The sequence below is a fragment of the Rhinatrema bivittatum genome, chromosome 2 (genome assembly GCF_901001135.1).
Source record: "Rhinatrema bivittatum chromosome 2, aRhiBiv1.1, whole genome shotgun sequence".
Lineage (NCBI taxonomy): Eukaryota > Metazoa > Chordata > Amphibia > Gymnophiona > Rhinatrematidae > Rhinatrema > Rhinatrema bivittatum.
This window is the reverse complement of record NC_042616.1, coordinates 28,706,449-28,718,781: the sequence shown is the minus strand read 5'-3', so window position 1 is coordinate 28,718,781 and position 12,333 is coordinate 28,706,449. Positions and strand designations below refer to the sequence as shown.

Genomic DNA, 12,333 nt, shown 5'->3' with positions numbered 1-12,333 from the left:
TGGGACCTTGAGTCTCCCGCTTGGATCACACCTTCCCCAAAACTCTCAGAGTCTGGAGCCCGCACATCCAACCGATAATGACGAGCAAAGGTGTGCAAAGATTTCCAAGTGGCCGCTCTACAAAATTTCCTATGGCGGAATTTGTTGGCACTCAGCCCACGAGGCTGCCTGTGAACCTGTAGAATGCACTTGGAGACCCTCCGGGAGAGGACGACCCCGAATGAGGTATGCCGATTCAATGGCCTCTTTTAACCAACGGGCTATAGTAACCCTAGACACTGCTTGACCTCTCCTGGGACCACTCCAGAGCACAAAGAGATGGTCTGACACACGAAAATTATTTGTAACCTCCAAATAACGCAAGAGGGCCCGGCGGACTACTAACCTCCGTAAACCAGTAGAGTGGGGATCAGAAGGATCCAAACCAGAGAAGGATGGAAGTTCCACAGTGATTCAAATGGAAAGAGGATATTACTTTGGGAAGAAACAAAGGTACTGTCCATAAGGAAACTCCCGAATCCGTAATCCGCAAGAAGGGCTCCCTGCAGGAAAACGCTTGAAGCTCCGACACTCTGCGGGCTGAAGAAATGGCCATGAGAAAGGACACCTTTAAAGTAAGATCCTTCAAAGTAACCCTCGTTATGGGCTCAAACGGCGCATTACACATAGCTTTAAGAACCAAGTTTAAATTCCACGAATGACAAGGCCTCTTGAGCGGAGGATGCAGATTATTCGCCCTCTTAAGAAAAAGTGCCATGTCCGGATGAGCGGCTAAGGAGACCCCTCATAACTTACCACGGAAACATCCAAGAGCTGCTACCTGCACACAAAGCGAGTTGCATTCATCTTGAGTTGAATGCACCAGCCTCAAAAATTCCCCACACTCTAACATAAGCTAGTGAGGTAGATGTCTTTCGCGACCGCAAGAGAGTAGCTATCACCGCATCAGAATATCCTTTGCTCTTCAAACATTGCCTCTCAAAAGCCATGTTGTGAGACAGAAGCGATATCTCATCCAAACAAATGGGCCCTTGATGCAGAAGATTTGGCAACTCTTTGAATCGCAGTGGGCCGTCCACCACTAGGTTGACTAGATCCGCAAATCAGGGACACCTCAGCCACTCTGGCGCAATTAGTACCACTTCTCCCAGATGACCCTCTATTCTTCGAAGCACTCTTCCGATCAGTGGCCAGGGCAGAAACACATACAGCAGGACTTCCGTCAGCCAAGGAAGAACCAGGGCATCCACTCCTTCCACCCCCGTCTCACGACGCTGACTGAAGAAATGAGGAGCCTTGGCATTCCGGAATGTGGCCATGAGATCCACGCTCTGTGTGGACCAAGCGTCGCATATCATCTGGAAAGCTTCTGTGGAGAGTTCCCACTCTCCGGGATCGAGATGTGGCAACTGAGATAATCGGCTTGAACGTTGTCGACTCCGGCAATGTGAGAGGCCGCGATATTGGCTAAATGCTGCTCTGCCCAATGAATCAGGAGCTGAGCTTCCAACATCACCAGTTGGCTCTTGGTTCCTTCTTGGTGATTGATATAAGCCATCATTGTCGCATTGTCCAACAGAACTCTGACCGATTCCCCTGCAGAAGCAGCAGAAAGGCTTGCAATGCCAATCTCACTGCTCTGGTCTCCAGACAGATGACTGACCACTTGGATTCTTCCAGCGACCAGAGACCTTGTACCGATTTGTCTTGACATACTGCTCCCCAGCTGGAGAGGCTGGCATCCGTGGTCACTACCATCCAAACAGACACTTCCAGGGGCACACCCCAGCTCAAGTGGTCCGATAGGAGCCACCAGTCGAGACTGGCCCGAGCAGACTCTGTAAGAGGAAGGAGAAGGTAAAACTGTTCAGAAACCGGATTCCAATGGGAAAGCAATGCTGACTACAGAGGTCTCATATGAGCAAAAGCCAATGGCACTAACTCTAGAGTGGAGGCCATGGAACCAAGGACCCTCAAGTAATCCCATACTCTTGGAGGATTTTTGGACACCAAATCTCAAATCTGTCCTTGCAATTTGGCAATGCGGCCCTCGGTAAGACTCTTCCCAGCCGCATGTTGAACAATGCTCCCAGGAATTCCAAAGACTGTGAGGGAGGTCAATTGGCTCTTGGCAGGGTTGACTACCCAACCGAGTGACTGTAGTAGCTGAAGCACTCTGCTCACTGCCAAACGACAGAGATCCTCCAACTTTGCCCTAATCAGCCAGTCGTCTAGATAGGGATGCACAAAGAACCCTTCTTGTCTCAGGTACACTGCCACTACGATCATGATTTTGGTAAAGATTCTGACCGAAGGGAAGATCCAGACCGAAGGGAAGAACGCAAAACTGAAAATGATCGCCCAGAACGGAGAACTGCAGGAACCTCTGGTGGTCTGGACGGATACTGATGTGTAAGTACGCTTCGGTGAGATCGAGGGACGCTAAGAACTCGCCCTTGTGAACTGAGGCGATGACCGACCGACCGACCGCAGAGTCTCCATGCGAAAGCATGGAACACAAAGGCATCTGTTGACTCGCTTCAGGTCTAGGATGGGCCGGTAGGTGCAGTCTTTCTTTGGAACCACAAAGTAAATGGAGTAACAGCCCTTTTGCCATCCCTTGGGGGGAACTGGAACTATCGCTCCCAAATCGATAAGGCGTCTCACAGTGTCCCTGACCGCCTGACATTTCTCTTCGTATGAGCAAGGGGAAATTAGGAAGAGATCCCGAAGGCGCCGAGCAAAATCTAAAGCGTAGCCGTGTCTTATCACCATGAGGACCTACTGATTTGATGTAACTTGGCCCATTCCTCGTAAAACTGAGACAGTCTGCCTCCCACAAGCGGAACAGAGGAATGGACCAGCTGCATTTCATTGAGAGGATTTGACTCCTCTTGCGGATTGAGGGGCCCCAGATCTTCCGAAACTACAGCCACGAAAGGACTGAGACCAAGATTGCTGCCTGACTGTAGACTGTCTTGAGGCAGAACCCGACAAACGAGAAGCCCGGAATCTACGATTCACTCGGACCTCTCCGTCGGGCTATGGTAAAGGACCTCACGCTCAAGGCAGTTTTCCTTGTTTCTATCTCCTCCGCTTGACGTGTTTCTGAGATTCAAGCGTTGTCCTGCCGGGAACCTTTTTTTGCGCTTCTCCGATTCCGGTGTATCCCTTAAGACGGTGCCTTCTTTCTTGCCGAAGGTTGTCTCCACCTTCCATGTCAATCAGTCGGTAGAGCTTCCAGCGTTCTCCCCAGAGGAGATTGCAGGTACTGCTGGAGGCGATCTTCGTAAACTGGATGTCAAATGAGTCCTACTCAGGTATCTCCAGGTCATTAATGACTTTGGGTCTCGGACCATCTTTTTGTCCTCTGGAGTGGTCCCAATCGGGGCAAACCAGCTTCTAAGACCACTATTGCGCGGTGGTCGAACGGGGCAGCACAGAGGGCCCGGGAGGACCAGATTAAGACTCCACGACGGGCAAGTATTGCGAGCGGGCGGACGCAGGTGTTTGACTCCCTTCAGGAACCGAACCACATCCGGGTGGCCCGCTAGGGGATGACCCTCGAATCATCCCAGGAGAGAGCCGAGAGCGGAAACTTGCACGCGCAGAGAACTGAAGGAAAGACCCTTGGAGAGACCCTTCTGCAGAAAAGAAAGAACCAACAAGATCGGGACAGAGCGTGCTGAGACACCGGACTCCTCACAGACCGTCTCAAAGACCTTCCAAACGCACACATAAGCTAGAGAAGTTGACTGCTTCCGGGCTCGCAGCAAGGTGGAGATAACCTCCTCCCTATAGCCCTTACGCCTCAGGCGTCTCTGTTCAAAAGCCAGGCCGCTAGACAAAAGCGATCAGCCTGGTCGAAAAATACGGGCCCCTGCCAGAGTAGACGAGGAAGATGGCCTAGTCGAAGAGGTCCGTCCGCTCCCCAGCCAGCTCCGAAACGGGAGCTGCAGAAAAGCCCAAGATGGCCGCCGTTCCTGGGCTTTGCCGACCCGGGAACGGAATGGTCATGCGCTGGAGAATCAATCCCCAGGTAAGATTTGCCTGCCCTGCTGAGGAGGGGCCTTCCTCACCCGGCAGGCAGGCTGAGCAGAGTCCCTCGCATGATAGGCACGGGGAGGACTGCCCACAGGCAAGGCAGGCTGTTGGCCGCGGCATCCGCAGTGAAGAGGAGCCGTGCTGAGAGAAAAAAAAAGTTAAAAATAACTTTGATTGGCAGCCCGCTGGCAGGAGTGAAGCAGGGGAGAGAAACCTGCTGACTCCTGCCTGTCTGGCTGCCAGTTCGAATCCCAGGTAAGTAAAAATTGCCAATAAAATATTATATTGCTGTACCTTCTTGTGTTTTCAAAGTCTTATTTTTTTTTTCCAACTCAGACTGAGCACAGCACTGGAGCTCTAAGCTCCCTAGGCAGCCGAGGGGGGGGGGGGCAGGAGAGACGAAAACTGGACCACCAGCCTCGGTCCCCACACCTGGAAGCACTCACGGACTCAGGCTGTGCTCCACACAAGGGGCGAAGCCCCCCTGAGTCCGGCAAGAGCGAGGAGACAGAGCCGTCTCCTGCATAGAAGAAAACTAACGCCTATGTTTTTGTTTTTTTTTTTACAGAGAGAAAGCCAATTCAGATCCTAAGAAGAAGTACTTGCCTGATCCAAAGAAAGGAAGAAAAGGCGGCTGTCTAGCCTAAATCAGGAGACCGAAGGGTGAGCTGAAGCACCTGCTGGAGACAGACAAATACTGAAGGGTTAGAGGATAGGCTCTGTCCTCATATAGGACACCCTTTCAGTTTTAGTCTGTCTCCACCTGCTGGAAAGGAGGCTCAACCCACGGTTTGGACTGATCCAGGTACATACAGGGAATTTTGGTTTAAACACATGTTGCGCCTTTGTACACATGAGCTTCCTATCTTATCCCACCAACAGCCCTCAGAAAAGGCAGATGATGCCAAAGTTTGGGCTCCCTTTTTACAATACCTGAAACCTAGTCCTTTGGCTTCTGGAGGGGAGCCATGTGGAGGTAAGTACTAATACCCGATTTACCTAAGTTTGGAGAATTTGTCCATCTAATCTATGTTAACCTGTTCCCATTTGTCATGCAGCATAGGATCCGTTTTGCGACAGCTTACTGACATTCACCGCACCTTACCCTATCACCATTGGCTCACAGTTGATACTGTGTTGGCACACTTTGCTTCTCTCTCATTGGTCTGCTCAATTCGCCTTCGTACCACTTCTAATTTTAATGCCAACATTACTCTCGCTCATCCGGGGGGGGGGAGGGGGGAAGTTCCTGTAAGGTATTATCTTTTCTTTTGTTTTAATGCACTGAGTTTCACTGCATTGTGTTCTATTTTATTATCATACCTTCTTATTATTATTATACGGTGCTTTCTTGTTCTGTTTTGCTTTGTCTGCCAAACATATCGGGTTGTATGGTTAACAGACTTTACCTTTCATGAGGGAGCGCTTGCTGACCGATAGGTCAGCATGACAGTTTGACTCTACTTCAGTGTTCTTGCTCTCAATTCGTGTTACCGGCTTCCATGCCACTTCCTGGACTACACGTCTACTACTCATTCATGTGATGGACTGCAGTAACACTGTATTGCCATATAATGTAAATTGCTTTTTCTATGTTCAAGTTGTTACTTATGTAAAATTCAAATAAAAATAATATATAAAAAAAAAACTGGAGGGTTGCCAATGTAACGCCAATTTTTAAAAAGGGATCAAGGGGTGATCCAGGAAATACAGACCAGTGAGTCTGACATCTGTGCCAGGCAGAATGGTAGAAACTATCATAAAGAACAAAATTGCTGAACATATAGATAGGCAGAGTTTAATGGAACAAAGACAACATGGATTTAGGCAAAGGAAGTCTTGCCTCATAAATTTGCTAGTTTTTCTTGAGGGCATAAACAAACATGTGGATAAAAGTGAGCCAATTAATATAGTGTATCTGTATTTCCAGAAAGCATTTGACAAAGTCCCTCAGGAGAGACTTCTTAGGAAGTCAAAAAGTAAATGGGACAGGTGGTAGTGTCTTATTGTGGATTGCCAACTGGTTAAGAGAGAGAAAACAGAGTAGGGCTAAATGGGAAATTTCCTCAATGGAAAAAGGTAAATAGTGGAGTGCCCTAGGGACCACTGCTTTTTAATATATTTATAAATGACCTGGAAATGGAAACAAGTGAGGTGATCAAATTTGTCGATGACAAAATTATTCAAAACTGTTAAAATCACAAAAGGATTGTGAGAAACTGCAAAAGGTCCTTGCAAAACTGGGAGACTTGAGCATGCAAGTGGAAAAGTTAATTTAAATGTGGACAAGTGCAAAGTGATGCACTTAGGGAAGAGTATCCGAAATTATGGCTACACATTAGGAGTCACCATTCAGGAACGGGATCAAGGTGCTGTTGAAAATACATTGAAATCTTCTGCAGAAGCAACTAAGCAAGCAAACAGAATGCTAAGAAAGGAATGGAGAATAAAGCAGATCATCATAATGCCCCTGCACCACGCCATGATGGAGACATCTTGCGAACCGTGTGCAGTTCTGGTCACCGTATCTCAAAAAAAAGAGTCGGTAAGAAATCTCAGGAGCAGGGCCCACAGGAAGTAGATAAGTGATGAGGAGTGGCAACAGTAATGCGCCTCCCAGGGTCTAGCAGACCAAGCCCTCAACGGCTCTGCCGTGGTGATGGCTTGCAGGGTGACAGCAGGGCGCGAGGTCTGCAGTGGTAGCAAGCATGCAGCTTCCACACATAGTAATCTTCTTTCTGTACAATGGGAATGATCGCAGGGAGACACACAGCATGCTTTCCTCCCCCCCAGCTCCAAAACCATTTGCATCATCCAGACAGGAGGGAGAACTTCCTCCTCCTCCTCCTCTCTGGTGCCAGGTCCCCGGTGCTGCTCAAGGGACACATTTTGCATGTCAATAAGCTCATGCAACTTGCGAGATGGCTTTAATTTTTATGAATGCCGTCTACCCAGAGATGGTCAAGTTATGGCCCAATGCTTCAACTCGTACAAATAAATGTAACTTCCATAACTTGGCAGTGAACTTTAAAGCAGTAAACTTGCAGTAAGGATACCGCTGTGCAGCGAAAGGACACCTTCCATTAATCTAAGCTAAGCAAACTTCTTCCCAGATTTTGACATATACTTACTGGGTTAGGACGGAGGGCTTTTCATGGTGTCTCCCATCAGTCTCAGGATTTGATTCCAAATTCCTGTTGCAGGACATGGAGCAGACGTCAGCAGCATCTGTTTCGCTGGGCTGATCTTGCTGCTGCCGTATTACAGCTGAATTAGCAAGGAAAGAAATCATGTGAGATGCACGACAGGACTGCTTATTTCTATAGCTGCTATTAGATGTATGCAGTGCTGTGCAAATATAAAATATGAGGCCGCCCTGCTCTTTAGAACTTTCAGTCTACGAGAGCCAAAGCTAATTAACCACCAGGGCAGTGCACAACACTTGTAAAGGTCTGTAATTACGTCAAGGCAGCCAACACATATGATGGAATAGGGGATTTAAAAATCTATCTAGCATTATTTGAAGGGTGGCGGGGTGGAATTCTCAATAGACAGGAGAGGCACCTGCCACCAGAAGTCCAATCCCAAGAAGTGACACTCCTGCATGACCCTGTGTTGACCAGCTAACCCAATTTCGATATGGGGCCCCCCCCTCAGGTCTTGCTGTAATGTGCAACCCTTCCCCACTGCCCCCAGAGCTGGCCGCGATTTCAGAAGGGGCAGCCAACTGTCCCAATGTCCAGGGTCAACCAGAGGGTTGTATCCAACTCTGATTAGGGAGGGATGTGCGATGTGACTTCCTAAGCATCTGACCAACAAGAGATTGGGGGGGGGGGGGGGGGGGGGGGCGTGACTGAAAGCCGCTTTCCTATATGCACGATACCTTATTCGTAGCCTTCCCTACAATTCCCATTTTATACCATATCTGACAAAGCTATTGGGCTTGTTCCACCCTCCAGGCTATCCTTTGATAAGGGTGTGTGAGGAACCAGTTGCGAGCAGGGTCCTGTGTGTGAGCTGTCACATGGAGCACATTTGTCCACATCCAGGTATTAATTGGTCCCATGTGTGCTCTATCCAGGGAGAGAGGCGGTGATCTTCTGCTGTCCCACATCCCTTCCCACCCTTAGAGCGGTTATGAGGAGAATTTTAACAGGGATTTGCCTAGGTAACTAAGCAGTTGCTTGGGTAGGTTCCCTGGTCTGAACATTGCCCTCCTCCCAGCAGCAGTGTGTGGCTAGAGACTGCTAAGGTGCAGGGATTTCATTCTGAAATCCCCTGCACATGCCTTTCCCACAGATGCAAAGTTTGCAAACACAAAAGAATCTCCATCAGCCCTAGACTAAGAGAAATGCCAGAGTTTCCCTTTGAAAAAGGGCTTGCAGTCTCCCGGTGTTTGAAAAAAGAAAATTAGGTCTTACCGCCAATAATTTTCGTTCCTGTAGTACCAAGGATCAGTCCAGACTCCTGGGTTATGCCTCTGCACCAGCAGATGGAGACAGAGCAAAACTAGTCAGGCTCTGCCATAAATGCCAGGGTGCCACCCACAGCCTGTCAGTATTACGTAATGTCAAAACAGAATAACTCCCAGCTGATAAACTAACTATACACATGAAGTGCAACTGGGAAGCCCCGGGTCACTAATCCCAACAAGGAACCGGACCCGAAAAAACAAGCATAAACAGAAAGGCATAAACGAACTAGAGCAGAAAGGAAACAGCGGACTCTCCGAATTAATGCCGAAGCGGGCGGGACTCTGGACTGATCCTTGGTACTACAGGAACGAAAATTATCGAAGGTAAGACCTAATTTTTGTTTCCCTGTACGTACCGGATCAGTCCAGACTCCTGGGATGTACCAGAGCTCAAAACTACGTGGGATGGGATCCGGAGAGGCCCATTCACAAACGCCTACTCCGAAATTGCCCTCCCTGGAGTCCTGAACAACCAGCCGCTAACGCCGTGCAAAGGCATGCAACGGTTTCCAAGTCGCTGCCCTGCAGATCCCTAGCGAGTAGATCTGGTGACATGGGGAACGTGCCTAGTGCGCCTTTAGACCTAAAGGCAAGGGCCGACCAGCTAAAAAGTATGCCAAGATAACGGCCTCCTGCAACCACCGCGCGATGGTGGCTTTGGATGCCATATTACCCTTCCAGAGGATGAAGAGATGATCCGAAACCCAGAAACCATTAGACACAGTCAAGTAGAGGAGGAAGTGACGTCATCCATGCAGATGGCAGCCTAAACCCGAGGCTCCTCTGACCTGAGGCAGCATCTAACTGCATCAAGTACTCCAATGGGCTTTAATCGGTGCCAAAACGCACCCGGGACACCACAACACTTATCTGATGTCGAGTCGGAAGAAACCGCTCGATTTTAAAAAGTATTCCTACCATAAACTGGCATTGGCTGGGGAACGGCTGGTAAGCAACATGGCGGCCGGCAACGTGGACGCGGCAGAATCGGAGGAGCTGGCGGACGAGCAGCTGGATACCTCTGATCTGCCTACTAAGGCGGATATGAAACGGTGGTTTGAGGACCTGAAGCAGGAATTAGCTGCTAACACGGCTGACCTTCGCGCCTCTATAGACGACATTAAAGGGGACTTGGCCGAGAACGGGCGGAGACCAGGGCGGAGGCCAATAGTGAGGAGGTGAAGGTAAACCGCGACAATATAACCCTAATGCAATCAGAAGTGGAACGCTTGCAAGAAAAGGTAGAAGACCTTGAAAATAGGTCGCGGTGGAACAACCTCCGTTTTAGAGGCGTGCCTGTACTCCCCGACTATACAGATTGTAACGCTGTGGTGAAACAAATATGCGCCATGTTGCTCACCGAAGGGGCGACGGCCCAGTCTCTGGCTGAGGAGGCAGAGGTCAAGCTCGCCCGGGCACACCGCGTTATGGGCCCGAGGGTTAATAATTTACCCAAAGACATTCTTGCCTGTTTTCAGGACTATGTGATAAAAGAAAAAATAGCCGGTATTGCTCGGCGACAAAACAAATGGCAATGGCAAGGTCATGAGATTATGATTTTTATAGACCTTTCACCGGTGACAATTAAGAAACGACGGGATTTCAAACCAGTCACGGAGCTCTTAAGGAGGGAAGACATCCGTTACAGATGGTTGTTTCTCTTTGGGATGTCTTTTTCTGTGAAAGGTGAAGCGCATCGTGTGAAAACTCCTGCGGAGGCCGGATATGGTGCGATTGCGGAGCTGCCTGCGGCCCCTAAGCCACCCAACCGCAAAGAAGACCCGCCAAGGTGGCAAAGGGTTCATCGTGGGGACAAGAGGCTGAGGAGGAATCCGGATAAAGAACCTCAGGGCTGAGCTTCTCCCGGTGGATTGGCTCGTTGCCATTTTGTGCTTGGATGGTGCAGATAAAATTTACTGGCGCTGCGTTTGGAAGGCGCAGTGTATATCAGCCTTAACAATCTTTGCCCTGTTGCAGGTTCATCAGGACTGTTCACCTTAATTCCTATTTTGTTATACACTGTTTACTATATTTGAATCGCTGATAATAGCCGGTCAGGCTTCTATTCTTTTATCTTATATACAGGAGTGTTTGACTGTTTATCTTTGCGAAATATATCAGGTTAATAGCTGTCGGAGGGGGAAGGCTACTGCTGGAATGATTTTGTCCTCCCACATACACAAGGTATGGGCCTTTGCGGAGGAACATACTATACGGGGGGTGGGGGCACGGGGAGGGGGAATAGAGGTGGGTTTACATTATGAATCATTTCATGTGAGGGGGAATGCCAGATATTTGTCTCGTTGGCAGGCTGGGAGTATGCCCTTGTTATGTTTCAGTCCGTCACTATTAGGCTTACTACTAATACTTTACCATGACGACCATACATATCCAGACGCTAAATGTTAAGGGACTAAATACTCCCTTAAAAAGCCAGTCCCTTTTTTCTGATTTGGCCCAGCAACATACCATGATAGCGTTCCTACAAGAAACGCATTTGAAAAAACGATATGAACGCTTGCTCCGCAATGGTAACTATCCGGGGCAATACTGGGCGGCAAGGCCGCTAGCCCATAAATATTTGGGGGTGGGTATCCTCATCCATAAGGACTTGCATTATGAATTTCTTGCTTGCTACCCAGACCCGGAGGGAAGGTATGTTTTAGTAAGAACATAAGAAAATGCCATACTGGGTCAGACCAAGGGTCCATCAAGCCCAGCATCCTGTTTCCAACAGTGGCCAATCCAGGCCATAAGAACCTGGCAAGTACCCAAAAACTAAGTCTATTCCATGTAACCATTGCTAATGGCAGTGGCTATTCTCTAAGTGAACTTAATAGCAGGTAATGGACTTCTCCTCCAAGAACTTATCCAATCCTTTTTTAAACACAGCTATACTAACTGCACGAACCACATTCTCTGGCAACAAATTCCAGAGTTTAATTGTGCGTTGAGTAAAAAAGAACTTTCTCCGATTAGTTTTAAATGTGCCCCATGCTAACTTCATGGAGTGTCCCCTAGTCCTTCTACTATCCGAAAGAGTAAATAACCGATTCACAGCTACCCGTTCTAGACCTCTCATGATTTTAAACACCTCTATCATATCCCCCCTCAGTCGTCTCTTCTCCAAGCTGAAAAGTCCTAACCTCTTTAGTCTTTCCTCATAGGGGAGTTGTTCCATTCCCCTTATCATTTTGGTAGCCCTTCTCTGTACCTTCTCCATCGCAATTATATCTTTTTTGAGATGCGGCGACCAGAATTGTACACAGTATTCAAGGTGCGGTCTCACCATGGAGTGATACAGAGGCATTATGACATTTTCCGTTTTATTCATCATTCCTTTTCTAATAATTCCCAACATTCTGTTTGCTTTTTGTGGCCATTGCTGGTGTGCTTAGCGTTTATGCTCCCAATGCGGCTCAGGATACCTTTTTGGATCGCTTGTCTCAGTTTCTTGATCAGAGCGCAGAGGGCCACCTCATAATTGGAGGGGACTTCAATTTAACCACGAATCCTAGGCTGGATAACTCTAATGGATGCACTCACAATAAGCGGAGGGAGCGCCAGAGCTTCCATAGCTTCCTACGGCGTTATAGTTTAATTGACACTTGGCGGGTATGGCACCCAAAACAGAGAAATTATTCCTTTTACTCTAGAGCCCATAAGTCGTACTCCAGAATTGATTATCTTTTAGTCGATAAGGGCTGCTCTAACCAGGTTACCCAACCGGCTATTGGGGCTATTACATGGTCGGACCATGGTCCAGTGTCTTTACAGCTGGCTGTTTCGGCATACGACAAAGGCCAGAGATACTG

General features: G+C 48.5%; 1 protein-coding gene across 2 annotated transcripts in view; it reads right to left on the bottom strand.

Moving 5' to 3' along the window:
* LOC115085855 (zinc finger MYM-type protein 1-like) overlaps nucleotides 1–12,333 on the bottom strand; it is a 69,004-nt gene that overhangs the window by 24,857 nt on the left and 31,814 nt on the right. For both annotated transcript variants that reach the window (XM_029592363.1, XM_029592362.1), the window contains one exon: nucleotides 7,176–7,311. In XM_029592363.1, coding sequence (XP_029448223.1) covers nucleotides 7,176–7,311 — 136 coding nt within the window. The remainder of the gene's footprint in view (nucleotides 1–7,175; nucleotides 7,312–12,333) is intronic.